The 27,398-nt window shown below is 43.2% G+C and overlaps 1 protein-coding gene and 1 long non-coding RNA gene across 4 annotated transcripts in view; one reads left to right on the top strand and one right to left on the bottom strand.

Annotated features, from left to right (window-relative positions):
- Nucleotides 1-27,398, bottom strand: part of LOC119008443 (dipeptidyl aminopeptidase-like protein 6) — a 219,307-nt gene that overhangs the window by 137,876 nt on the left and 54,033 nt on the right. The window contains exon 1 of one of the 3 annotated variants that reach the window (XM_037078754.1): nucleotides 6,625-6,798. The exons of the other annotated variants lie outside the window; for them this stretch is intronic. Coding sequence (XP_036934649.1) covers nucleotides 6,625-6,798 — 174 coding nt within the window. Of the gene's footprint in view, nucleotides 1-6,624; nucleotides 6,799-27,398 lie in introns of those variants that run through there. 3 annotated transcript variants of the gene reach the window in all.
- On the top strand, nucleotides 2,753-6,616 carry LOC119008445. Its single transcript, XR_005071424.1, has 3 exons — nucleotides 2,753-4,265; nucleotides 5,505-5,661; nucleotides 5,930-6,616. It is a non-coding gene; the product is annotated as an uncharacterized LOC119008445 (long non-coding RNA).

Here is a 27,398-nt window from a genome sequence, read left to right as displayed (position 1 = left end):
ATTCATCATCTGGGAACCATCAATGTCTGCTGCTAATTTGCGCTGCTAATTTGAAATGCTAGTCTCTAGATGAGCTTTTAAAATATGTAGAACACAGAACAAGACATGAACCGTAAAGCAAGATGCACCAGAACGTTCATGAGTACACGAACGATCCATATTTACAATGATCCCAGTCAGGATCCAGTCTGAGTTCAGCAGGGAAGGATGTTTGTCCAAATGAGGAGTTACGTAAAGGAACCTCAAAAATCCTCGTTGGACGGCCCACGAATAACTGAGCCTGAAACTCTAAGAGGAACAACCACAAGGTCACCGAGGAGCCTGATGATTTCGGCATTTATAGACATCATAAAACGATGAAAACTTTCATTGTTTGTCTCTGAAGCACAAAGCAAACATTCAAGCCTTTACTTGCAGAGCTTTGAATCTTGAATCTAAGACGTCGATAACAGTCTAACTGGGTCGACATGTTTACTACTCTTTTCTTTGAGGAACTAGAAGAAGAATCCAGGGACGTACTAAGTGAGTCGCTCCCGTTGTTGTCAGCAGCGTATCGCGGCATTAAACAATTACACATGCATCACACAGCAGGCTCTCCTGTCGCCGCGCCGCCACGTCGCAATACACTCGTAGCCGACGGCGCACAGAAAAACCAATGCCAACTGAAGTGATTACATCTGACAGAAAACAATGAATCAGCCCGCGCAGCAAAGTGCTCGGAGTTAATGAAAAACAAACTGTTGGAAGAAGGAGGAATATTGCAGCATCAGTATGAATTGTGTTGGTGGTGGCGGTAAAAACAGATACTAACGTGTGAGAAGGACGAATAACAGGCCTCACAGTCGTTGTGTTAATGACGGAACTGTATTAAGTCCATCGCTATGAGCCCAGGACAATATAACACAAGGAAAAAAGATTTTGGATCCGGCCAGCGTGGGAAAAAACCGATTCCCATGACTTATTCAAAGCCCTATTATACCCCCCAAAATAACCTCTAAATCTGCTGACGGCGAGGAAGGATATAAAACACATTTGACTACATTCTCTCTGTGTTTTTACTTCTTTACTTTCTCTTCATCATTATTATTTGTGTTACAATAAAGAAAAAAACAAAACAAATCTGATAGCCGGCAGGTTATTAAAAAAAGGGACATTTCGGGGGGTTAGACCATCCCATAATCCATACCCAGGAAAATATCCTCTTTTCTGTCCGTGTGTGTGCGTTTGACGGAGAGATAAAGTAAAAAAGGAGAATGTGTATGTGTGTGTGCAATAATGTGTGGCAGCAGCGGAGGATTTATCCATTTTCTTTTTTTTTTTTTTTTGCCTCCCCTCATCCTTCTTAATGCAAAGCGCAGGCACAAAGCCATTAGACCGCAGAATAAGTGAGATGAGTTGGGAGAGTGTACAAAAAAAAAAGAAAAAGAAAAAGTAGAAGCGTGGTGATACGTGACTCAAACTTCACACACACTCACACAAAACCACGTTCACCTCAGGTCTGGATCTCCCGAGTCTCATTACGGACGGGCTGATCGCAGCAGACAGAGACGGACTGAACAGAGATGTTTGCTCTTGTAATGGGGCCTGTGGAGGAAAACAAAATCACACCGCGGGGACAAAATAGCTTCGACGGTGGAAGTAAAAGATTCCTGCTCTGCTTCCCCCCCGTCATTGGCTTGAAATGCCATCGGAGAGGAAAATCTAATTAATGAGGCAGAAATGTGAAAACGTTTGGTTACTTTTGTTTTGGTCTCAGGTGGGAAAAGCAAGAACCAAAAGGACTCGCTAACTAGGCAGAGCCGGATCGGACCGAACGTGTTGAGAGCAGAAGAAGAAGAAGAAAAAATGTTTGATCATGATTGTAATGAGTTGTTTCATCGGCAGCAGGGAGGGAGGATCATCACAAGAGAGGATTCCTGACTAAGATCACTATCAAATATATTGACAGAGAAGGATTTAGCCCCTCGATTGGAGAATAAGTCGAGCTCATTCCAAACAAAGGGGATAATGAGTTGTTTTAAATGCATCGTCTATTTGAGGGAGGCTAATTCCTCGATCTGGAGTCCCCGCGTAGAGAACAAACAATGATCAGTCACTGACTCCACGACTGCAAGTTTAAACCAATCTGCAATCTGATGTGCTCGGTTTTTTTTTGATAATCCGGAGCCTCGATCGGTGCTACAGCGTCACTTCTGCAGCTTTGCTGCACGACACTGACTTTTATTTCTGTAATTAATAAAACTGATGTGTGTTACGTACATTATCTGCCCGTGCAAAGCCAACAGAACTCAGAGCAAACTTTAAAAGGATGAACACATCACCGGCACCACAGCTAGAAGGCTTGTTTGCTCAGTGCACTATTTTACATCATAAAAACAATCTGTACAGTCAACATGTGCTCATACAGCTGATGTTCTGATGTGAATTTGCTCCAACCTGGCATATCTCCCTCATCGACTGGCAAAATCTCACAGCTACGTTCACTCTTATCTGCTCAGAGAGCTTCTGCACACACAATCCATGCACCTATTACCATGTTTTGCTCTCGGAGGAGCTGGGGGATACTGAAACACACTTCCCAACAAGGCTCCGAACCTCTGCAGGTATATCCAACTGCAGCCGTGAATAAAGTTTAAGGAAGCTGAACCTCCAGATATGGTTCCTCATCACAGAAAACACCAAAAACTACATTTTTATATTCATAAATTCTGTTGCTGAGGGTTACAAGTTGTGCCTGCACTTCTGAAGACAATAAAATAAAAACATAAGCGGTGTTTGAACCAAGATTGTTAACTTTTATTCTGCTTACAACTGCAGCAGATACCGACAGACTTTGTTTTTGCTCTTTTCACAATAAAAGACCTGGACAGCAGGCAATACACTGTGTTACTGTTGTACCAGCAGGTAACCTAAACTCACTCTGACCACACATTTTTGATTTATTTTTGATCTGATGTGGTCAGAGCGAGTCTTTTGTCTTCCTTAGCATCAATAACTTTGCAAGTGGACACGTTCTGCAAGGCTGCAGCTCGACCTTTGCTGTGAACCACAAAGTGCAGCTTCTGTTTCACCCAGCAGAAGTGGAGAACAGCGATATCTCTACAAAGTCAAAGGCCCAAATCACCTCAGTTACAGAGACACGATACCAGTCAGGCAACATCTGAGCCCATTTTCACACCCAGCCATAATCAAGCAGGCCCAAAAAGTCCTCTCATGTCCTCCATCTCTTAGTTCCCTGACCATTAAAGCCATTAACACCACCCAGGCTGAAATACGTGGCTGTCGTTCTCGTCGTTGATCACCGTAATACATCTTAACGTGATGCAGACAGGATGTGCAACTGAATGATGAAAGCATTCGCCGTGTTTTACTAGTTCTTTGCTGTGATTTTATGCTACAGGGACGCTGATGTCTCACTCGAACGATAAAGTGTCCACGCAGCCGACAATTAAGTCGTTTAACTGGCGCTTTTATCTACAGAGAGCGACTTACAGTGAAGGTAATGAACCCGGCACCTCGAGGATTACAAGCGAGCGCTAATCAGCGATACAACCTGATCAAAGAAAAACACGCTGTTGTGAAATTGTCGCGTGCTTTATCTGAACAAAGATCACCCCGGTCGTTGCCTGTCAATGAAACGGCGATGTGTGATGGAGGAGTGCCGTGTGTGGAGGAGGAGGAGGAGGAGGGTGGATAAAAGTTCTGAAGTGGCAGAGCGGGCCGGTGTTACGGCCCGGTAGGGAGGCTGAGTCAGTGGATGAGCTCTTTGTCCCAGTGGAGCTTTAGTTCTCATCGACACAGCGTGACGTAAATGTCACCTCCACCAGGCTCGCTCATTACGGCCACACAGCCCGGAGGAGGAGGAGGGGGGGACGCCAAAGCTTGGATTGACATTCAAAGAGTCGTAGGACAAGAGCGTTATAGGTACAGTTTGTGTGCGTTGGTATCATCGCTGCAGACTCTGATATCTGATGAGGGTCCTCTTGTCCCGCCGCGCTCTCAGGCTCGATGATTAAGAACTATACATCACCGTTCGTATCGATTTCCGATTACGTCGCCGTTCTCTGCGCCGACAAACATAAAGACAGGTCGACCGGTCAATAAATCAACCTCATGTGATATTCATGTACACCTCAACCGCTGTTTTACCTCCAGCGTGCAGCACCAGCTAGCACGCAACACCAAGAGACGCAGATGTTTGGCCGGGGAGCAGATTTAAAGATGAGTTTGAGTCACTTTGAGTCGCTCACAGCAGTTATTGACACGTACGTGGGTGTATTTTGACTTTTATGTGCTCTGAATATTTAAATGACACCTCTTTGCTGTTTCAATCCACTGCTTTGCTTTGCGGCTGAAGGAGCTGAAAATGACGGGGAGATATTGCTCAATACTGTCGGTCGCTGTCTGTAAAAACACATCAGATTTGACTGTGACTATAAACAATCTTTCTCCTGATCGACGTCCCCGAAAACAACAAGAAAATATAACAATACATGCAGAGAGAGGGATTTTCTGAGATAGACTACAAACACGCCACACTTCTAGTGGCTAGAAAGTGATGTTTTTAATATAGTGGTAACATCCTGTACCTGTGCTGAATATCATTCATTGACAATCACTTTTATCAAGCATTGAACTTACTGGCAAGCTTATTCAACCCATTAGCCTAGCTATCATGAATTACAGCTAGCCTGATAAGATTAAATATACAGCTAATGATACTGTGTGTGAGTAATAATGTTATTATTGGTTACTACAGTAAGAGCACTGAGGCAAACACACAAGCTTATTTTCACTATGAGCTAACAAGCTGGACTGCTAGCTTGCTAATATTAAACACAAATCTCATGCTACTGTTTGTTGGCAGATGCTAACGCTACCACAATGTTAACTGGGTTTATGTCTGTTTATGGCTTGAGTAGCCTACAAATAGTCTTTAACTAAGTTTAGAGCATTTATTTGTATCTAGTCTGAACTTAGAAACAAGCTTATTTTCACTTTAAGCTAACATGCTGGACAGTTAGCCTGCTAATATTAATGCTTATCTTAAAAAACTTAAGCTTGTGCTACTGTTTGCTAGCAGAAGCTAACCCTAACACTTTGCTAACTGGGTTTATGTCTCATTAATGGCTTAAGTGTAAAAATTTACAAAATTGAGAGTCTTCTTTTTTTGAAATTTTTTAGTGACAAGCTTATTTTCATATAAGCTAACATGCTGGACTGCTAGCTTGGTAATATTAATGCTAGCAGAAGCTAACTATACCACACTGCTGACTGGGTTTCTGTCTGTTTATGGCTTGAGTAACCTACACATAGTCTATAGCTAAGTTTAGAGTAATTATTTATCTACTTTGATGTCATTGACAAGCTCATGTTCACTTTAGGCTAACATGCTAGACGGCTAGCTCGCTAATGTCAAATCCAAAAAACTAAGCACATGATACTGTTTGTTAGCAGAAGCTAACCCTACCACACTGCTAACTGGATAAATGTCTTGCTGATAGGCTAACCTGACTGCTACAGAGGACACAGCAAGTGTAGTCGAGGCCACAGTGAGAGTTTTGAGACTATCAAGGATGAACTTAGTTTGTCAAGACAAGAAGGAGAAGCTAACTTTGGAGTCAGAAAGAAACTAGAGTGTTAAAAAGAGGAACAGCAAAGGTAACGCAGCTCCTACATCTACCAGATCTAGAAAATCCCATTTAAAACATGACATTTAGCATCCAAAAGGTGATTTTTAACAATAAAAATAACTTTCTAGTGTGTAACTTTTGCCAGTATCATACAATCACATATTCACTCATATAAGCTGATAATACTGGTGGCAAATTAAAGAAAGGAGGAGGATTCAGGGATGTTAATGTTCTCACAAGAAAGACAATTTCACATTTCTGTAGTAAACAGGACAATAACAGCGGCCTCATTACAGCTGCCATGCCGGGTTCATGTGTGAACACCACGGAGAGCGACCGCAGCGGGTCGATCCCGGCAGTCAGCCGGTGTTTCAGCACCGCGGGCAGCACCGCCAGCCTGCCGCGGGTCCTGCCCCATCACCGGCGGTCACACACGGATTATAACACCGCCAAGGTGACCCTGATGAAATCCACCAAACATCCTCTCCCACATATAAATCATGTGAGGGGGGGTTAGAACAGGAAAACACTTCGTTTAGACGTGAACATTAGGGGATTTCTGCTGACAGTGCGCACAAACCGAGAGAGAATCAAACCCAAAAGATGTGGAAATCAGGGCAGAACGTGGCAGAATCATCCTCCAACAACAGCTGGTGGTGTTTCAACAGCGACGTGAAGGATTTATTAAGCGACGACAACAACACAGCGCCGCTGAGCTCACGCCGCGTCTCCAGGAGACGTCACCGGCGCGTCACGTATTGACAGACGATCCAGCCAATTGAGGCGATGACGCAGAAGTTTGACAAGTTCGCCTTTGAAATGTGCGAGTTGTAATTAACAGCGACTTAAATGGCATTAAGTAGATTGCCTCTCTTATTGGCTTTGAGGATCGATACGTTTGGAGTCGATCGCTGCGTAAAAGAGCGCATCGTGTGCGTAAAAATGGCCAGAAGGAAAAAAAAAAACAAAAAACAGAAAGGTTGATTCTTACATCCTCGTCCTCGCTGTGCCGGCAGTACTGGTGCTGGAGCCGGGGTCTCTGCTGGCTCTCCGCCGGCCTCTCCCCCTCGGCTCCCTGCCCGAGGAGGTGGCTCGCCTCCGGAGGGTTGGGGAAGGAGTTGTTCGTGTTGATCTTGCCGGTGAATCTCTGATACAGTGACGCCATGTCGGACTATTTGTCCCCCAAGAAGAATGATGAACTTCTCAATCAATAAATGCAAAAAAAAGAAAGAAAGAAAAAGGAGGGAAAAGTCCGCAGTCAGTGAGTAATGGCTGATGTAATTCGATTAGTTCAGTTGGGAAAGAAAAAAAGAAAAAGAAAAAATCACTCCGAGCCGTGTTCAGGATTCACATCACGTACTTTCTCAGCCTCGCTGGTCGGAGGTCTCACCGATGCTGCAGCGATGCAGTTAGTTACATCCACACTTCCTCCAACTTGGTGCAGGTTGACGCACAGAGAAACGAGTGAGGAGGTTTACAAGAGGACCGGATCCAGCAGCAGCAGCGAGCGTCCCGTCTCTCCCTCCCACCCGCGGTGCTGGAGAGGAAAGTGACCGCTGGGACTGACACAAGTGCGCACAAACACCAAACAGCTGCAGCGCGACGGAGCGCACACATGAACGGATCAGATATCAGGAGGTCTGCGGTCGGAACTCATCATGATGACTTTGCAGATGGAGTGAGGCTCAAGTGTTTTTCTGTTAGTTTCTTATCTTTGCCTCCATTCGGGTCTGTGCGCACGGAGGCGCCGTGCGGAGAGCAAGAGCGCCCCCATGTGGAGGGAAACACCCGGACAGAGCTGACAGGCAGGACACTCAGTCTCAGGTGTGACATCACTCTGGTGACAAGTGATGCTCATTGAGTTTAAATTTAAACCCAATCTGTTGTTTTTCTTCCTCTTATTCCACCAAAACAGCAATTTTCTGGTGTGAATTTACCACGTTAACGGGTTTAAATACAGTAATGTACATTCAAATGAAGGTGATGCACAAATAAGATTCATTTTAACAACATTATAAGAGGTTTAAAACTCACATTTTAAACGTTCATGTATGAAATGTGTGTAAATGAATACATATGTAGAAAATAATGTAAAATGCTCCATATTATGTCCCAGAACCCATGAAGAACTCTTGTAATTGGCCAGTTTTATCTGACAAACCAACCAAAATCCAAATACATTCAGTTTTCTATCATATTGAATGAAGACAAGCACCAAATTCTTAAATCTAAGGAAAATGATTCCCTGGTCATCAAAACAGATGAAGATAATTTATTCATCGATCAAGCTGATCAATCAATCAATCAATAGTTCCGTCTTTGTGTGTGAAAATGATTAATAAAATAAAGATTATGCACAAATAAGATTGTCTTTAACACCTTAGAACAGGACAAACTTACATTGTGGAGCTATGTAATGCATGTGGACAGAGATGCAACTCATGATTTTTTTCACTGCAAATTTATTTTGTTTGAAAAATGATGAAAAATGCTTCATATTATGTCCCAAAACCAAGAAGAACAGGCCAAAATTCAAATATATTCAGTTAAATGTCATTTAAGGCTTAGAAAAGCATAAAAACCACAAATCTGAGAACCTTAACCCCCCTAAAATTTGACATTTTCATGTGTGAAAATGATCTTAAATGACTCCAAGATTTTCAAAATAAAAGGCAGATTATTCATCTGTTGAATAACCGATTGATCATCAGTCATCTTTGCACGTGGAGATGAGTAATGAACAACAGTTCCAGCAGTGTCAGCAAACCACAAGCGAGCAAAGCAAACATTAATACTATCCTCACACCCAAAAACAAGACAGGAAACATAAAAAACACACAATAAAAGCAGCGAGTCTGAGCGGCTCACTGGGCTGATCCCTCATCATCCAGATTTATTTGCAGTCCCGACACAGGAAGAGCCGCAACAGGCCCAGAATCTGTAATCTGATTTTGTTTTTTGGGGCCTCACAGGATACAGAAACACCTCCCTCTGTCTTGTCTAACAAGCCGAGCATGCTGGGATTTTTCAGCCTCGCGGGGTTAAAACTCATCCACTCATCACAGCCCACATAACAGACGGGTTTTCTAAGAGCTGGGCACTTTTGGAGAAAGTTTTAAAGCCTCGTGAAAAGCAAACATCCTCCCTCCAAATGTACCGAGAGCCTTCCTGCAAACAAACAGCTCGGAATCACCGACGACGTCCTAAAAGAGATTAAAAACACATCGACTTGATTTACTCAGCTACAAACCCCCCCTTCACACACACACAGACGGCAGCTTGTGTAAAATATTTTTAACATTGATTTCCAAGCCAGGTTTCATAAAAAGGGGGAAGGAAAAAAAAGCTGCCATGTGTTCCTGCACATCAAATCCATCTCGGACGCTGGCACAGCACCCAGAAATGCAATTCAATTTTCAGGCACTGTAGTGATGTGATTAGGAGGAGAGAGAGAGAGAGAGAGAGAGGCTGGGCAGCAAGATTTGTCAAACTGTAAGAAAATCCTCAGGGTACTGATGCGGTGCAGGTTTTATAAAAGGTGGACTGACTCTGCGGGGAGCATCAGAGCGATTACTAATAATGTAAGAATTAAAAGTAACGCACGTCTCCTCCCCCCTTGACCTTCAGCCACGTCGCCTTATCAGACGTCCTCCATCACCTCGATTGAGATCATAACAAACGCTAAATGTGATTACTTCCTGTTCCCTGATTCCTTTGAGCACATTTAGCCCTGCAGCCGGGCAGCAGAGGGCAGAGCTGTGTGCTTTTAATCCCAGCCGGAGTCTTCTGTCTGCAGAAGGAAGGACCGGCTGACATCAGCTCGCTCTGCAAAACTTCCGGAGGAGGAGGGGCGGCGAAAGAAGCCGGAGAAGTCGGAAAACTGGAGGAATTATTGTGCTTTTTTTTTTCTTTTTTTTTTACTGACAGTGTTCGAGAAACAGATTTGGTGTAATATTTGGTTTTATTTGTTGCCCCGTGTCATGTGTTGGGTTCCTGGAAGCCATTAAGAGGATTATATTCTGCTTATTTTCCACTTTTCTGCACTAAGAAGTCACTCAAAAAATAAGTAATTTAAGGTGAAAGTAAAACAGCCACAAGGAGAATAACCACACCAGATATTCTACACAGTGAAATAAGGAGCATTGAATGTGATAAACTCAGACAAACACTGCCATCTAGTGGACACAAGCCGCCTCTCTCGTGACTTCAGCTCACATCAATGCTGCAAATTACATGTAAAAACCATAATCAAGCCCCCAAGTTCACGTTTGCCTGTGTGTCCCCTCTCCGACCACTAATGATGGATAGTTTCTCATTTTCATGCCGCCGTGCGAGAGCCACACGTCTCTCCACCCGGACTGGAACTACTTCAGGCCTGCAGTCCGTAAATCCTTTTTTTCCCCCTCAGTCATAAAAACGAAGGCGGCGTGGACGGTGAGGATGGGCACGGGGAGTTTTTTCGGGTCACCGTCCACAAGTGTTTTCCAGAGGCTGTGTCACCGCCGGCACATTTTTCGAGCAGCAGGACTGCCAGACAGCAATTAATGCTGCCAGAGGGAGGCGGTCAATCATCCTGACGGGCTTAAAGGGGCATGAATTAAACAAGAGGATCAATATCTTTAGTTTAAGAAAAATGTCAGAGATTTAGGGAGATCAGGGTCATTTCAGCCGGAAGAAAACACGCTGGATTTTCACAGTTTCCCCCCATTTTGTTTTGTGTATCTGCTCATGGTTGCATCTAATCTAATAGGAGATATCTTGTTATAAATTCAGACAAGTTTCATTCTGTATCAACTCATACACAGTATTTGGTACTTTGGGGACTTTGGTAACATGGGTCCTGAAAAATAAATTAAACTGTGGTGTCAGCGTCCTTAACACTCCATGAAGAGTAGTTTGTATTATTAGTTAGCCTATTATTAGCCTAGCTTAGGAAAATACATACAAGAATTCAATTTTACAGTCTTTAAGAATTCAACAGAACCATATTTTTATCAAGAAACTGTGTCCTTTCATTTCCCATAATCAAATACGACCTCACTATGAGAGGTTTTCATAGGGGCTATTTTTACAGCTGAAAGACATTCAGGTGAATTCCCTGCAAAACCTTAACCAAACCCATCAGTAATTGTTTTTTGGTTGAGCAGACCCTTTAAATTGAATTAAAAGAAAACAAGAATAAAATGCAATCAAGCGATGGCAGATGGTGTTGCGTCTCTGATTAACATCACACATATGCCACCTGAGCGATCGCTCCACCTGAGGGGGAACCGGGAAGCCGAGAAACGAGCGGCGAAGTTTGCCAACTGCACGCGAGGCGGAGGACGAGTGTGACCTTGAAGTCGATCCCCTCGACTGAAGCTGTGACGGGAGCAGGCGTTCGCAGCGGGTTCAGGTGAGGGGAGGGAAAACTCATGAATTTATACTGTGGTGTCACATTTCTCTGTTGCAGTCCATTTCTCACCGAGAACACGGTCATAAACCTGCACCTTCAATCCCTTCACAGAGGGAGGATCAATCTGGCCATTAACCGAGATATTGGGGTCTGTTGGACCTCTACTTTATGACAAGAGAACCCAATTTGCAACCGCGGTCGCTTTACACACCCGCACATCTGTCCCGGAGTGTCGCCAAGACACAAAGACGCCACCGCCACAGCAGCAGTTTTGAAATCTGGTAGAAGCGACTGATTTAAAGAGCTTCATCTTGGGCACTTGCATTCCCAGGCTAAGTTTCATCTTCAGATTAAAAGCCTTTTTCAGCTCCTTCAGTGTGTGTGTGTGTGTGTGTGTGTGTGTTTGTGGCTGCTGGCTAGAGGCTTGTTTTGAATGGCAGGGGGAGATTGAAGGTGCTGGAGCCTGACGCTGTTGGACTTAAAATTAAATGGCCAAATTAATAGGTGCTGTCACTTGGCGCCGCAAATAAAAAAAAAAAAAAAAAAAACACCACCTACGCCAATCAGACAAGAGAGGTGTTTTTTGTTTGTTTTTTTTTCCTTTTTTGATCGACACTTCCATCTGCCCAATGCCTCGACGCCGATCCCTCAAGACGGAATCAAAGCGCCGCGAAGGAGAAAACAAATCTACTCAAAAAAAAAAAAAAAAAAGACAAATAGCCAGAGGGAGGGAAAAAGTTTTGACAAAATCATGTTTGGCCTATTCTGCAGTTTTTATGATGTGTTCATATCAAGTGTGGAATTCGGCAGCAAAGTGACATGAAGCATGGAAAATTGAGCCCCAATCCTATTTGAAATGGGCGAGATAAAGTCCCCAGGAAATTCAGAGGGACAGAGCGAGCAGAGGGAGGAAAGGCTGGAGGGGGAGAAATCGAAAAAAAAAGAAAAAAAAGAAAAAAAGAAGAGAGGCCGGCGTCGTGAGCGACCGTGAGCCTTAACGGAGGGTGAAACCTTCAAGCACATATCGAGTGTAAGAGGCACAAAGGTAATTTGCAGATGCAAGGCTGAGAGGGAAGGGAAGGGAAAAAAAAAACAACATGCATTTCTGTTATCTCACGCCTCTCTGTTGACTTGGATCCTATTTCCCCCACACAGGGCCAAGCAGAATAATTTCACGTATGGTGGAGATGGTGGTCCAAGTCGACAGAGTCTGTTTGCGGAGGGGTGGATTTGTCATTCTGGCGGCTCAGCAATAACCCAACAAAATCCAGTCGCGGGGACTGAGAGAGGCATGTGAAATCCACGGTTGAGGGGAAAAAAAATAAAAAGGGACGAGCTGCTGCGTGAGGGTGATAAAACGTTCTGGGGGTTGAATCTGCCCGCGCACAATTATTCTAAACAATAACAGCAATTATCCGAAACTGTCGGCCCTAACGTACAGTTTCCCCTCCTTTGTTTCCAGCTCGCATATGTTGAAAAAGTAGCATTGTGGCTCTGGAGGAAGACGAATGTAATCTGATAAATGACCTCCAGTGGCGTCACTCGGCGGCTAAATTGCATTGTGGGTAATGTCGGTACCAGGTTGTGAAAAAGCGGTCCACTGGCCTGACATCAATCGTCTTTCCATGTTGAAAAACAGCATCCTATAACTCTTGGACTCACTGCGGACTGTTTAAAAACAAGTATCACAATCAATGTCTCTGTGCCTACATTACCCACAATGCAACCTAGTCTCTGAGTGAGGAAATGGAGGCAATTCATAAGATTACATGCAGCTTCCTCTGGAGCCACAACAAAAAGGCTTTATACTACTTTTTCTCGTTCTCCTCAAGACCCGTAAACACCCGTTAATGTGTAAATTATGCGGCGTTACCCTTTAAATCATCATGTTCAACATGGTGTCATATTCTGTAACAGCTTGTTCCAGCTCCTCGTTGAAGCCACAGTGTGTTTAACACTTTATGTAAGGGTGCATATATGAATCACACCATATTGGCTTTGGTGTACAAGTTTCCATCATCACGGCGGCTCCGGGGACGATAATGTCATTCGGCGTTTTTGTACATTTCTGGCTCCCAGACAACCTTTCCTAAGGACTCCGGTGACTTTTCCTCCAGCAACAAGCTTGACATTTGTTGTTTGAGTTAAATTGTTGATACAATAATTAGATGCCATGGAAGTTTTGTGCAGACGTCTACGGTCGACTCAGGATTGGATCGGAATTGTGAGAAAGCTTTGTGCTCCCTTTGTCTTTCATTTAGCGCCATCATCGAGGCCTTCTGAATACAAATGCAACATTAAATGTTTGTGCTGTGCATAAAAAACTTTTGATTTTGAACTTCACACCTCTCTACGCCTTGACTTTATGATTCTTGAGGTTAAGTTTAGGCACCAAAACCACATTGTGAGCGTTGGAAAAATGCCTGGCTGCCAGAAACACTGCTGAAAAATTCCATGACGTAATGCTAAAAATTTTCATGACGTAATGCTAAAAATTTTCATGTTAGCTGCAACATTTTATTCCAATGTCTGGGCTGTTTGACGCTCATTAGCTGATGTTAGCATGCTAACATGCACAACTTGGATGATGAACCTGGTAAACAATGCTAAAAAGCTGCATGTTAGCATCACAATGTTGAGAATGAATTAGATACAGACAGTTGTGACCCAAGTGTTTGTTAATCCTTTAACTTTTTAGCCACTATGTAAATTTAAACTTGTCCAATACTGCTCAGATAGTAAACATGGTAAATATCATAAAGATCAGCGTGCACCGTCATGATGAGCATGTTAGCATGCTGTCTTAGCATTTAGCTGAAAATACCTCTTTGTACCACCTCACAGAGCTGCTAGCATAGCTCATCTCGTTAGCCCTAAAAAGTGGCTACTAGCTTGTTTTCCTCACAGTATTATGTACGTTCTGTTATTACCTCACTCTAAGTGTCCACTGACGCTACATTTCAAGACACATTTAGCTGAAATTCAGTCTGAAATTCATAATATCTTTGACATCGCCACCATTTTAGACTCAGGTTCTGCAGGTTTGAACAACGCTGCTTGTTAAGAGGTTTGAATAAAGTACCAGTCGCCTCATTGTCCGAGTGAACAGGTGAATCACAAGACAGTGAGAACTCCAGGTGTGTGGCTGCAGCTCCTTCGCTCATCATCAGCCGATGGTTTTTCCTTGTTGTTTTGCTGCAAGCACTGCAGACTGCAGCACAACACACACACCCCCGAGCCCGCTGTTTGTTTGTACCTCCAGATGTCCTCAAATTATAACTGTGAGAGGTTTGCAGAAGGAAAGAGCAGGGTGGGAAGAAAAAAAACTGAGAAGAGAGCAGAGAGGACAGGAAATGAACAGAGGGTGCAAGGAGAAAAAAAAAAGAAAAAAGAAAAGCATAAGAAAGGAAGGAAAGGATGAAAAGTTGCCTCACCTGGACTCCTGCCACGTAAACCCTCCACACACACACACCTCGTATCTATGATTGTGAAAAAGCTTTGCAACAACCTGCTGTCATTATATGATGGCTTTTTAATTTGTTTTACTCGAGGATTCCAGTCACATCTCTGACTCCGGGCCAAGCGAAGTGGCCAGAAGGCGTTTGCTGGGGCTTTAACAAAAAAAAAAAGAAAAAAGAAAAAAATCTATACGATTAATTCCACATTAGTTGTTGCTCAACTCAGCTTTTTTTTTTTTTATTCCCTCCATCGTGTTTTGTATTCTGGTTGTGTGAATGACAAAGAAAAATAAAATAGAAAACTGTGGATTTAAAGTAATTATTGATTTGTTTGAGGAGAAGTAGGACTTAAATGCCACGGAGGAGCCGCGCCGGAGACAAATGTCCGCAGAGAAAAATCACTTATTCATGTTTCAGCCTTTCGCCGCGTGTTGCAGTCAATCATCTGTCATTTCACAAAGAATCAATACTGAATCCCACTTCTTTTTCTTTTCGTTTGGCAACATATCCCCCACGTTTTACTGAACTAATCCGCCACACAACTCAGAAATATGACCTTGTGCTGGATGAAACCTGAGGAGAATTTGTGATATAAACCAATTTGCTTTTTCATCCCGCCCCAAATAACGTTTATATCAAATTTTTCATTAAAATACATCCCTACACTCCGCCGCACACTCAAACCCCTCCGTTCTTTACTCAGCATGTAAAGCATCTCTAGTGTTTAAAGTGAGGGAATTTCCATCAGGGATAATAGTTCATGAGCTGGAAACCATTTTAAATGTAACGGAGTGATTGGAATTAGACGCATTAGCTGGGAAATGAGACATCTTAACATGGAGTGGTGATGTGTGCGGTCTGCCTTTGGGGAGGTATGAAGGCAAACTGATGGGATGAGGGTGGGGGACTGGGGGGGGGCTTTGTATTAAATCTGGCACATCAAAACCAGAAGCAACAGCCTGCAAATCATCTGATGTGCAGGATTCAAAAGGCTGACCCCGGGCGCTGGGACGTGAGGGACGAGATCACTGGGGGAGAGTACCGGTGACGACTGCATGATGAAACAGTGGGTCGAGAGACCAGGGGATTTAAAGTGAGAGAGGACAAAGAGAGGGGATGAGACAATATGAAGCAGTGTGTCGTTTGACAAGAGATGAAATGTTTTGCCAACTTTAAAGATATGTCACCAGTGGAGATTAATGGCATGACTCCCAATACTTTCTGCGATACCTGACACAAGACAAAGGAGTGACGTCCCGCATCTTTACAGACTCAAGTTACATAACTTCATTATTTATCTTACGATCTACTACGATCTTTTTCTAACCCCAACAACATTTTTCCTGCCCTAAATCTAATCAAACCACAAGCATTCGAAGATGTTAATAACAGCCGTAAAGTCATACTATGTCACGCAATGTGAACTGGAAGGCTTTATTCTGAAAGTCTAACTGGACATTGCATAGCACATATCATTAATAACTTGATTTGTAGCTTTTATTTTGAAAGTCTAACTGGACAATGCACAGTACATATCATCATAAACTTGGTTTCTAGCTTTTATTTTGAAAGTCTAACTGAACTTTGCATATTAAGTTACATTGATAACTTGATCGCAGATCCTTTATTTTGAAATTTTAACCAGATGCTGCATTTTATTTGTCATTTTTTAAATATGCCTTTTTTCTGTCAATGCGTGTGGATAATTAACACCTGCCAAGCTCAAAATGCCAGTAAATATCTATTTGGATAGAATTTTAAAAGTCTGGTTCATTTAAATATATATTGATTTGATATTGGATCAGGCTTGCTTAAAGTAAAGAAGAGTGTTGGGCCTTGGCGGAGGTATGCGCTCTACTGTGTGCCATCCTAGTTTTAATGATGCATCAGATTAGAGAGTTCCTTTTACACTTTATAGCATAAATTATCTCAGGATATTTAATATCCAAGCAAAATCAGTATTTTAACTGAAATATCCCAACTTGAATTAATCTTAGATCTATTCAGGAAATCAGTTTACACCAAGCATTCATGAAGTTGTGTCACTGATGAGACTGTTGATGGAAATATCATTATTTGGCAGCAGTGTATCAGTGATTGCATTGTCCTTCACGCGAGGCTTCAGTGAGGCAGTAACAGCAGAAGAAGAGCAGCTGCTCTGCTGATGTTGACCGGTGTGATTTACAGCCTGGTGTGAAACACTCCTCCGCCCACTGCGATCTGAGGCCAGTGTTTGAGGACAGCAGCAGCAGCTGGGCGTCACACCTCCACTTCGGTAAAGGGCTCGCTCGTTTGACGGCTTTTCTCTGGGACGCCTCTCAGCGTGAGTGGTGGTTAAAGTCCTCTTTAAAAACACATGCAGCGCTCGTGGTCATGTTAACACAACACTCCAGCGATGACCGATGATGTCAACGATGCAGCAGCTCAAGAATATTTCCATGAACTCTCGAATCAAACGTCTGTTTATGCAAACACAGTATGGTTTTCTGTATTAAAGCTGAGGGTGACAACTCTTTAAATGTTGCTCTCAGGAGCTCTACACCAATTATGGCTCTGTTGTTTTGTCCAAGGTTGGAAGGTCGCGTGTCAAAGCCTGCCGAGACTGCAAAACCAGGAATGTACATCAAACATACAGATGCTTATGGATTCATTCTTGAAACTACAGGACAAATATGACGGGAAATATGGTTGAATCCAGCGTGAGGGCTCTTTAAGAACAGCTGTGACACAGGATGAGTCATGACAGACCACAACTTTGGTAAAATACACCAAGCAGACGTGATTTATCGATTCAAAATGCGATGACAGCAGCTACAACTTCACATTTTCTAATCAAACCCTCTCGTAGTTGCAGCCTCAACCGACCCCGACGTGTTCAGTGTATCTGATCGATGCCTCTGACATTTTTCTTGTCGGTCTTGCAGCACATTCCTTTAAAATGTGTGTGAACTCTTTTTACCTCACACACCAACATCGTTCACTCACTAATTAAGAGCTACATGTTGATTTTGTTTCAGATTTTTGTTTCTGGACAGCCACAAAATCAGTGTATGTTTAATCAGATAGCATATTTTGCATATTTCAAGATACAATTAAAACAAACTTGAACAACAAAATGTATTGTGTTAATGCAAGTAATCAGTTTGGGGTGTTTAACGGTAATTTTTCACATCTATTAAAGGCCGTTTTCTAAAACTGTCTCAGGCTCTGAGCCAGAAAATCTCCACTTCAGCAGCAGTTATATACACCAAACGTTCAAGTTTTATTCCTATCATATATTCTACCATCATATATCATTCACAGCCTGATTTATAGATGATTTCAGTCCTAAAAACAAGAATATTGCACCTGGTTGCATTCAATGTTCAGATTTCTACTGTGGAAATGAATGCCAGTAAGTGCATTCTCAACTAGACAGTGCCTCATTTACATATTTAGACATAAAATATTGGGAAGCTGGTAATCAATAAAAAAAAAAAACTAAGTTTCATGGTGATAAATATTAGTTTTAAAATGTTACCTGTTGTCTACATTTTGAAATACAGTGCATTTAGTCAGACAGGTTGAACAATTTCTATCACAGAGCCCAGTGAACAACCTCACAACAGCATTTTTGTGCAAAACTTCTTATTTTTGTCACATATTCCTCCAAGTATTCTGAAACTAATTTCCCCCAAACAAGCCTCTCTGGCCGAGGTCGCTTGTCAAGTGTCGTCTTGACAGCCCGGGCGTACGCTTCGTCTCCAGACGGACGGACACGAGCACAAAATAAATAAGAAAGACACTTCTGTCCCGAGCTGTGTTCTGTCGGAGCAGCTGATGTGACAAAACTTTGACGGGGCTTCTGAGGCTTCAAATGAGGGGGCTGAATAAGCAATCAGTGGATAAAAAAAGATGAGCAAAGGGAGGCTGATTTAACGAGACAGGTGGGGAGTCTGATTTATACTGTCCAGCCTTTTGCCCGGGAGCCTTGAGAGGTGGTGAGTGAGTTATGAAGGAGAGCCTGCAGGGACCGAGCTGGCCCCATCAAAAAAAAAATGTTTTAAAAAAATAAAAAGCTGCCCTGCTGGACAGTATCGCACTCCAGAGTCCGGAGGGCCGATCCGGCTGTCCGCTGACAGGACGGACCAGGTGCACGCTCATGATAAACCTCTCGACGAGGGATTAGATCGACAAAACTGGCAACATTTCAGCTAAAATCGTACGAAAATTATAGTTCAGAGTAGAGTTGGCGTCATGCAAAACCACATGGGCCTGACAGCAGTAATAAAGAGGAGACACACTGAGCTCCGGCTCAACAGCGCTTCAGCATGCACACTACACAACGAGTGCGGCTTACCATTTTGGAGGTGGTGGTATCGATCTGCTGGGTGGCAATTAGCATTGACATGACCGGAGCTCCTCCGACACTCCCTCCGCTTACAGAAAAAAGTCCTCTGAACAAGTGCCCGAGCAAGGCTTCACCTAAAGTGGGAGGATGAGTGGAGCCCTCTCTTTCCTCGAGCCCCGAGACGACCCCCGTGTCGGCTGACTACTCCCAAGCACACTTCCACGTCGGCCAATCAATCACGCAGGGAGACGAGGATTCGGTCTGATACGCGGTCATCCATTCACCAGGATGGGCTCTTTGGGAATGTGTGCTCCCCGGCTTCTCTCACTCCGGCTGCCTCTCTCCTCCTCCTCCTCCTCCCCCCCTCCGTACTCCCCTCTTCTTGCTCGGCGCTCTGCCTATCCCTCTCTGTCTGACTTTTCACAGCCTCTCGATCTCTCTCATTGACTCGGCTCCCTTACAGGCTTTATCAGTCTTTGTCTCTCTGAGACAAGTCGCCTTCTTCGAAACTCTCACTCGCAGACGGTCGGCGTGTTCATTTGGCAACTCTCTCCCTTCCCCCTGATTCATTCTTCAGTCTTATCCCCCTACCTTTCCCCCCTCCCTCCCTCCCCCTGCTAAGCTCTTCCCCACAAGATGCTGGCTGTTTTTTTTTCTTTTTTCTTTTGGCGGGTTCAGCACCTGAACTAAATTGGGAGGTTTAAACGTAATCTGTCGGGCTGGCCATGGGAGAGACATCTGCCAGCAAACACAGCCAAGCAGCGTTCTTTACATCTCCATCGCAGCTTTAGTGAGGCAAAGGTGTGTGTGTGTGTGTGTGAGTGTGTGTGTGTGTGTCTGCTTGGAGTTGGCAGGTGGGCAAAGAGACAGAGGAGGAGGAGGAGGAGGAGGGGAGGGTGAGGGAAGCAGAAGGATGGACGCTGCACAGAAAACGTCTCTGCTGATAAAACGCAAGGAAACGCAAAGAGCAGAAGCGAATACGAGTACACGAGTTGTTTCTATGATGTTTGCATGACTCAAGTTATTGGATATCGGTCTCCAGGTGACTGAGGTGTCTGCTGCCGTCCACCAATCTGCAGATCAATTTAATCAGCCCCTGTGATGGGCTGTAATAAAGTGGCGGTGATGTATTCGTGACACGAATCGCACCTCGTAAATTACCCCCACCTCTCCCGGAAGATTGGTCCCGGCATGGCGCGGCACCAATCTAAATTTATGTAGCGTTTATAGCTACAGCGTGGTCAAAGCCAAAGTGCAGAGAGGGAACGACTGGTTTTACACTACAGCCGATGCTAGCCAGGCCGCCAGCTAGTAAATGAGAAGACGGCGAGGCTGACACCGGGGGCTGAGATCGAAAGAGAGCGGTTTAACTCAGGGCGGCGCAAACTTTCGTGATAAGAAACTTCTGGAGGTTTTCAGTCAAGTTTAATTTGCTCCGTCAATATTGGTCCAACTCTGCAAACTTTCAGGGGACGGCTTTTTTATTTAGTGGAGAAAAGAGCAGGATCAACAAACAGGCTGCCGCTGGTGAACGCCATCACGAGGATGACCAGAAGGCACGGACGACAAGGTCCTGTCTAGAAAGGTGTCTAAATCTAGGTCTCAATGATCATCAAAGTATCATCTTACAGCATCCAGTGTTTTCCATACGTAGGCTTTACTTGGGTACAGGTAGATAAAATCGGATGTCAAACCTTTCCAATCAAGACACGTAACGTAATCATGATCAAGGTTAAACATGGTGCAAGGTAATTTAATCATTATTACACATCCCAGGGTTGTATCACGAAATTAATGTTTCTAAACTCCGTCATGCTGCATAAATTACAGAACATACGTATGTACTTTGTGTCAGGGTGTATGTAAGCAGCAGTGATGTGATTGGTGTTCAACATCAGGGAATCACCAAGCATCGATGTTGTAAACACAGAGTCCACCTCTACTCGTCCAGCTGTAGTGCCGTAAATCTGTCGGCCCAGAACTCGGTCCGCTCATCGAGTGCAACAGCCTTGAACCAAGATGTTGCAGCTGAGACTGTTGTCCCTCTGTGGGCACAACAGTCTCCGATTCAAAACATTGTTTTTGCCAGCCTGAGTCTAATTTTCTCCATTTCCTTTTTCCTGTAACTGGACATTAGCCAGGGGCAGCCTCAAACCAAGATGGATTAGCAGGGCTCTTACTCCGACTCTCCTCCTCCCTGGGGCGGTCCAGACGGTGGAGAGAAGAACTGACTACTTTAAGTAAAGTCTAACACACTTATTTACCTACATAATCAACATCAGAACATCTTTAAAATCTAAAACAATGTTCTGTCTAAAACTATTTCAATATTCATTACTCAAACACATACAACTTGAGCCATACTTTACTTTTTACTTTTGAATTACACACAAATACCTACATTTATAAATACCTACTTAAATCAATATGTATAATAATAATCATGTGGAATTTAAGCAAGTAAGTAAAGACGTCTGCTTAGAGTGATCTGTCCATTTAATCCGGCCCACTGTGTACTGTGTAAAACACTGTGTACCTAATCCATCCATACAGATGAATATCATGTCCATACCAGTCTGATGATTTGGCCATGAAACTGATCCAACAGCGACACTGGCGTTAAGCTTCATTTGGCCCGGAGTGTGGACGTGTAAAATCAGATGAGGTTTGAACCTTTTTCTGAAACTCTCTTTCATTCTGCACACAACTCAACTCCATTAATGCCTTTGAGGACTGTCCAAAGCTGCCGCCCGTACTAACCACTGATTCGTGCTATGAAGACAAGTAAAAGAAACAGTGTTCTTGGAGAGCGATCGGAGAGGAGGTGTGGAGGAAGATGTACTGGCAGGGTTTATGTTGCAGCTCTGATTTAAGTCATTTGTAACAGGTACAAACATTTTCCTTCAGATGTCGTCGCACAACTCCGTCTCCTAGACATAATGTTTATATAGATTTAATTTGTAACAGTATATACATCCTGAGGGAAATGTAATGCTGACGAGAATAAGTTTTTGAGGAACATAATGAGGAAACATTAATGTATTTGGCAAGTCAAGGTATGACATTTGCTTTCTGTCAGTACAAATACGTTTTAATTATTATTTATTATTACTTTTAGGCACCTATTAAGGTTAGGGAAGATGTTTTTCTTGGTTTAACACAGAAAAAGTCTAAAAATATTTACTACAGATATCATATTCTTATTTGGGTGTCAACGAGAAAATGTTCTTTAATGTTAAAAAATACTGCTTATTTTTCTCAATTCATTGTTTTAGTGCCTGTCTCTTTAAGGCCCTCCCTCCCAAGAAGCCCAGTCTGCTCTGATTGGCCAGCTCTCACAGACCTGAGCATGCGGCTGTAACATTGTGACATCACAAAGTTGCAAAAGTCTTGCTGGCCCTCCCATCTTATCCACACTCATAGTCAGATCGGCCACCAACCAGCCCAACCACCTCCCTTCTTCTCTCGTACGGTACCTGAATGTATCAGCTCATTCATCCCCAAAGAGTTGCCCTTTACAGTAAGGTGAGTTCTACCGAATTGGTAAATGACCCACAGTGAAACATCGGGATGGATGATGATGAAAACCTCGGTAGAGGGCAGGAGTGGCTCATTCATGCACAACTGCGGTCACCGCTGTTTCCCACGGTCGCTCTGACGGCAGCCTCCAACTGTCAGAGCAAACCTAACCCTAACCCAAAAGTAAAATCTACACCAGTTGTGTTCAGCCTCAGACGCTTGTGACTAAGCTAAGAAAACACAAATAACAATTACACAGGTGAAATAATAGTGGCAGGAAAGATGCATGTCACCAAAGTGACCGAGCGTCTTGGGGACATGGAGACTTAACGCTCGTGCTTTGACCAACAACAAACTTCTTCTCATTTATTTCATTTGGTGATGGAAAACAGCATTGTTGGTCACCTGTGTCCACAGTGCAGGAAGTGCTGACGTTCAATATCACAACATAAATGGGAAGCCAAAATAATCTTAATCATGGAAAAAAAAAACTAGCAGTAGCTCAAGTTATATCTCAGAATAAACCTGTTCTTTGTACACTGCTTAATTCATTAAGCAGCTCATTTAATTTCTCAGTTTAATCTTCCGTTAATGAACACTTCATACTGATATTTCACAATAAAAGTCTGGGAACGGAGCAGAAGATAGAAGAAAACGATGCCGCCTGAATTGCTGGAAAGCTTTAAATGTGTAACTAATTAAGGGAACTGGAAGAGGTGTTCAGTCTGCGGCTGCATCAATAGCAACGTAACTGCTGAGGAGGAAAACAGAGAGAGGCATTCCGCTAAAATATGATCCGGCAGACATTAAACAGAGTAATTGGATAGAAATAAAATCTGGTTTCGTGATTCAGTCGAAGCAGATAAATAGTTTATAGTAAATACATTTTTGTTGCTATCCAGGTATAAAACCTTCTGTATAGTCATCAATGGCTGAGAGTCGTTTCAGGAGAATCATGTTGTAAAATCTCAGCAGGTCCATCTGGTCCGACCTGGCTCAGGTGCTGAGGCAGAGCATTTTTTTCACCTTGACGTCAGATGTTTCACTCCACACACCCGATTACTGCCGCCGCCACAGTGAAAGGCATTTATTCGACACGCAATCCTACTTGGATTTAAATTGCTTGTATTTTTATGGTTACCGGACTCAACGGACCATGTGATTAGTTGCATTTCAAATCGCAGAAGTCAGAGAAATTAACCTGCTCGACTGAATTCCTCGTTGGATTTTTTGGCTGGGTATCAAATTATGCTAATGAATGAAATGATCGTGTCATGAAACGTATCAACTGTTTTCTTTTTGGATTTGATCGCCACAGAAACCGACGCAACACATTCTGTGTTTGCTTATGTGAACATAATTAGCAATAACTTGAATGATTACCCCAGTATAACAAGACGGATGTTAGTGAAGAAAATCCAAATAAATGTTTCCATCCTCCAGATATCTGATGCATCCTTTAGCCAGTGAGATTTCAAATCCAGCTCTATACAGTTTATATCACTTTGTAAAGCCACACACTTGGATATTATGCACGTTTATGTCGATTTATTCATTCTGCTCCTCGAGAATGCTGTTTTTCAACCTAAGCACTTGTTTTGTTTGACTATTTCATAGCACAAAGTGAGTGTAAACAAGGAAATAAATAATGATAATGATTTTTGGGGTATTTTGAGGTTGTAAAATGGCATTTTCTGCCGGGCTCCTGGATGTTTTCTCAGTGTTCCTTGAGTTTTTACTGTCAGTGTTCGGTGATATTGTTATAAACATTTTAAATCGGTCCACGTCAGACTATATGATGTGTTTTCCAGAAGATAGGGGCAGTAGCTGGTCATCTGCGTCATCTGAGTTTTGTATTAAAAAAACATTTCAGCGAGAAGAATAAATAAATAATTCAGTGTGTTCAAACTACTAGGAATACTTAGTAGTATAGTCTGACAGCCTGGGAGGGAAAAACTCAGCTTATAACCTTTCAAAAGAGCCCAAAGCCAGGCCTGCACTCCAAGAATCCTTGGAATAAATGTGTGATTTGACATTAATATCCAGGGAGAAGCATGTTCCATGTTAAATATTAGAAATAATAGGCGACGGAGTGACAGAGCCACAGCTGGCGGAGCGCCCGTGGTTGACGGAGTATCAAACGCGAGCCTGATATCGTGTCTGGGCTGTTAACTAATACCTGGATAAGGACACGGTTCTCCACCTCGGCCCCCTTTCAGACCCATTTATTCCATTATTGAGCACTGACTTTTCAATTCCCCCAGATCACAAGAACGGAGCGAAGAGACAAAATGAAAAAAGTCCCTGAGGTCTGAAGAAGCACTGAAGGCAATTCCAACATATTGTCTACACGAGGGTGAAGCTGCAATGGAGCCGGAGCCGGCCAGGTATGAGAGAGGACTCTGCTTAAAAAGGGAAAGAAACAGAGCTGAGAAGTAAATCAGATTTTCAAGGCGAGGCGGGGTTGTTTTTATCAGGACGAAATGTCCAACTGGTAAATTTAATACCGACGCATCATTTGGTGAAAAGCAGGAAGCTAAAAACATAATTCCTCAAAGAAAAATGAACATAATCTCGTACAAATGCTTTTCCCTTTTTTTTTTTTTTTGATTAGCAAGCAGTTCAGCGTTCTGCTAATTTAATCTGGCCTCTGAATTGAATTTGCATTACGGCCATGGTTAATAACTTGACATTCAGCGTACGACTCTGCTATTTAGATAAGTGATGGGCCTTCTTTTGAACACCCACATGCTTCCACGCCAAATTGCCCCCATTGCTCATAATAAAAAAACCTGCGTCTGCGAGAGCCGCCGCTGCTATATTTTACTTGAATGGTTATTAATAGGACTATCAGAATATAATGCCAGGTCCACATGTAGACACGCCGTGGAACAAATACAAAAAACGTAAAAGAGCAAGACTCTTCGGGGAGGATTTGAGGAGATGAAGGAAGTCTGCGATGGCATTCAAGCCGCGGCTTGTGAATAAAAGATGAAAGTTTTTGACTCGGCTCCAAGTTTTTCTTCTCTCTCGTGGCTCGTCTCAATTACTACAGAGGCGCTTTAGAGGAGAACAGAGTCGAGTAAGTACACTGTAAAGAGCTGCTCCAGGAAGTTTTTAATACATGGAGGACAACTGACTGACACTTCAGAAAAGAGCCACATCACAATACGCCACAGCTCAACCTACATGTTCCTCCCGCTGTGCCGAGCGTGGAAACAGCATCACGGAGCGCTTCGATCAGTCGAGGCCGGAGAGCGACGGCCTCGCAGCAGATTAAAGCTCCGAGCGCTCCAGCTCTCGTGTTTGAACTACAGATTCTGTCTTTGATTCTTGTTGAATATTAATGCTCATTATTCCTGATGTTGATTGATTTTCACAAAAAAAAAAGAAACAACCACAATGTCATAAAAGGAGCAGCAGATGACTGACTTTTACATACATTTGATGTTTGCTGGGTTTTCTGATGTAAAAAGATGCATTTTAATGTGATTTACTGTAAATGAGACCCCAAACCAACAAGCACATCTCAGAATATGTTTCTGGTGATGGAAAATTAAGTAAAAAAAAAAAAAAAAAGGAAAGTATTCCTCAAAGTGCAGGAAAAATAGAAAATGAATTGCAAAACTGAGAAGGAGAAAAAGATGAGGAAGACAAGGAAGAAGAAGAAGAAGAACAATCTAAATTTTGTCCGTCACCAGGGACCATCACCAGACCAAAGCCAGTGGACAAGACATTGTTCTTCATACTATTTCACCTGACTTCCTCCTTTGCTGCCGTGGTCATAACTACAGCTGATATAGATCACGTCCAAACAAGAAACGTGAGTATCAGCGGTAATAAGCTGCTTTCACAGTTGACCTATGTGCTCATTTTTCTGATGAGGATGGGCTGCAAAACAAATCAATACCATGAAGTGAAGCTATATTCTACTTTGTCTACCACTAATTAGCCGTAGATATGTTAGCATGCTGATGTTAGGCTTTATCTCAGTGTGTTTCAGTGCAGCCTTACGGAGCTGCTAGCTGTTGAGTCTGTATATATTTATTATGTATTTCCTTTTATTTTCGTGTTCAACTAAAACTAAATGCAAACAGAAAGAAAGACAAAGTGAGGAAGAGGACAAACTGTGAGAACAGAGCTACTGTTTGACATTTCCAGCAGGGTTAGCATGTGTGTTCTGTCTCTATAGGCTTTTAATACAACAGGCTTTTTAAATGCCAATCAATACAAATCCAAGTAGAGCCTGAAAAAGTCATCGACATGTCTGAAATATGAATCAAGAATCACATAAACCATCACAGATAATTAGTAAAGCGCGTGATGACTGTGAAGCAGCTGGGATGATAAATCTCTGTTGAATCGGCGGCTGGTGGTCCGACTGGACGAACTTTTAAGTTTTAACCGCAGGGATCGACAACATCTTCGCAGATCAACCTCCATTAGTCAAAGTCAACCTCTCCGTGTGAGATTAAGCTACTGTTAAACGGCAGGAAAAAAAAAGACCTCAGCGGTGACAAAATATTCGTTTAATGAGAAGTCTGCGGAGAGAGATTAACTTTACTCAATACCGCACTCAACAAAACAATCTGTCTCGGGCAGAATAGATGAGCGACAACGCCGCTCCTGACTAATTGCCTTTTAAGCCGACTCCTGCCTGACGCAAAAGGGCGAAGTAATTCACTGACACCAACAAACAAGTCGACCACTCACTCAGCCGAGAGGGCGTTTTAACCAAAAAACGCTGAGACATTAATCCGAGGCACCTCCTCCATTAGCCTCAGCTTGTCAGAAGTGAAAAGGCAGCGAGAGAAGCCCACTTCACTGGTATATAGTTAATTTCATGCCGTGCTGAAGAGAGACGGGGACGGGAGGAGAGTGAACGCTTCAGGTCGAGGACTTTACAGCACTCATAAATACTCATCTATTAGTTTTTGGAACTTAATTCCGCCTCCAGCCCTCAGCGGAGTGTGGTGCCGGTGGGAGGGGAGGAGTCCAAGGTCACAACCACTCCTCCGTCTGACCATTGATCCGGACGCCAGGCCAATTCAGCGGCGTATGAT

This window comes from Acanthopagrus latus, chromosome 19, assembly GCF_904848185.1.
Source record: "Acanthopagrus latus isolate v.2019 chromosome 19, fAcaLat1.1, whole genome shotgun sequence".
NCBI classification, from domain to species: Eukaryota; Metazoa; Chordata; class Actinopteri; order Spariformes; family Sparidae; genus Acanthopagrus; species Acanthopagrus latus.
The sequence above is the reverse complement of the archived record's forward strand: the minus strand, read 5'-3'. Positions and strand labels throughout refer to the sequence as shown.